Below are 1,239 nucleotides of genomic sequence, written 5' to 3'. Positions count from 1 at the left end.
CCTTCGCTGGTCAAGCCTACCCCTCAGGTTACCTCCTAGCTCAGAATGTCCTCTTTGCCTGTAGACCTGTTGCCTCCATGGGCGCTGCCTGGGCCTTAGGAATGCACTATCGGAGCAACTGGATAGTGAGAACTGCTGAAGTGACGTCAGTGATCCTATGGAATCTAGGAGTGTAGGTCTTGCCTCACCTGGCTGCTGCTACCCTCGTTGATATTGTTCCATTCAGGTTCATAACGTTGTACCTTTCCTATGCTCCGGTTGAGGATCTTCCTCTGGTCGGTCAGTCTTCTGGTACTGCCTTTTTCACTGTAGTCACCGTAGTGGGCGGGGCGACCATCGCCTTCACCAAATCAGCGACTATGCTACGCCTGAAGCCCTACAACAAGGAGGGTGTTCTCAAGCATGCGGGCATCTGTATGCAGTTCGGTTCTATGGTCGGCGCAGTTACCTGTGCATTAATCGCCAACCTGGTGAAGCCACCTACTCACTGATCTCTCTTTCGAATCCCCGTATAGTTTGTTACATTTACTCGAGTTACTAGCTAAGAGAGTCTTCGATTGTTGTTAATCTGAGAGTATACACGCTAGGAAAGCCATGAACTTCACAGTGCATCTTACCACTATATCTCATGGATACATAACCAGAGCAATCAGGCTCACGACGATGTTAATTGCCATGCTGAATGCCAGGCGGGATCCTTCTCGCCGCATTGTTTGGAGGACTTGGAGGCGTCATTCTCATTTTGTTTCATTCTCTTCTGGGCTTGCATTATCCTGCGGAGAGTACATGTCGTCAGCATATTTTCATCTTTTAAAGTTACACGAAGTTGCAATGAGCAGCAATACCCAGCGTTTGCCGCCAGATGCGACCATTCAGAAACGTGTAAAAACGGACGAGGGATATGCCGCGTTGGAGAGATACACGAATGGAATGAGTGAGGCGTGTCCTTCGTGGCCGATGGATCAATAATGGCCACTTCAGGAAAGGCAGCGATGACTGCATCATGGTTCGAAGGTAAGAATAAGAACGACTTCGCAGAGAACGAAAAACGGAACAATGATTTGTGAGATTGAAGGAGAGACGTAAGGTCGTATCAACTCAACGTTGCTGTAGTATCGCCGAGGAGCTCCGCTGTGCCAACCTCGAGTTGTTGCTGAGACGAAGACACAGGATGAAGCTTCTGTAGGAGCATAGCCCTAACGCTACGAAGAAGTCTTCTGTTAGATACGAGAGTGATGC

General features: G+C 49.0%; 2 protein-coding genes across 2 annotated transcripts; both read left to right on the top strand.

The window, feature by feature from the left end:
* Window positions 1–77: 77 nt before the first annotated feature.
* On the top strand, window positions 78–491 carry Pmar_PMAR016988 (hypothetical protein; the record flags this gene model as incomplete). Its single annotated transcript, XM_002785618.1, has 2 exons — window positions 78–172; window positions 227–491. The coding sequence occupies 2 exons, from the start codon at window positions 78–80 to the stop codon at window positions 489–491; spliced, it is 360 nt and encodes a 119-aa protein (XP_002785664.1).
* A 340-nt stretch (window positions 492–831) lies between these two features.
* Window positions 832–1,067, top strand: Pmar_PMAR016987 (hypothetical protein; the record flags this gene model as incomplete). Its single annotated transcript, XM_002785617.1, has 2 exons — window positions 832–934; window positions 982–1,067. The coding sequence occupies 2 exons, from the start codon at window positions 832–834 to the stop codon at window positions 1,065–1,067; spliced, it is 189 nt and encodes a 62-aa protein (XP_002785663.1).
* Between the last annotated feature and the right edge of the window lie 172 nt (window positions 1,068–1,239).

The sequence above is a fragment of the Perkinsus marinus genome, assembly GCF_000006405.1.
Source record: "Perkinsus marinus ATCC 50983 genomic scaffold scf_1104296932254, whole genome shotgun sequence".
NCBI classification, from domain to species: Eukaryota; Perkinsozoa; order Perkinsida; family Perkinsidae; genus Perkinsus; species Perkinsus marinus.
This window is presented reverse-complemented; position numbering and strand designations above follow the sequence as displayed.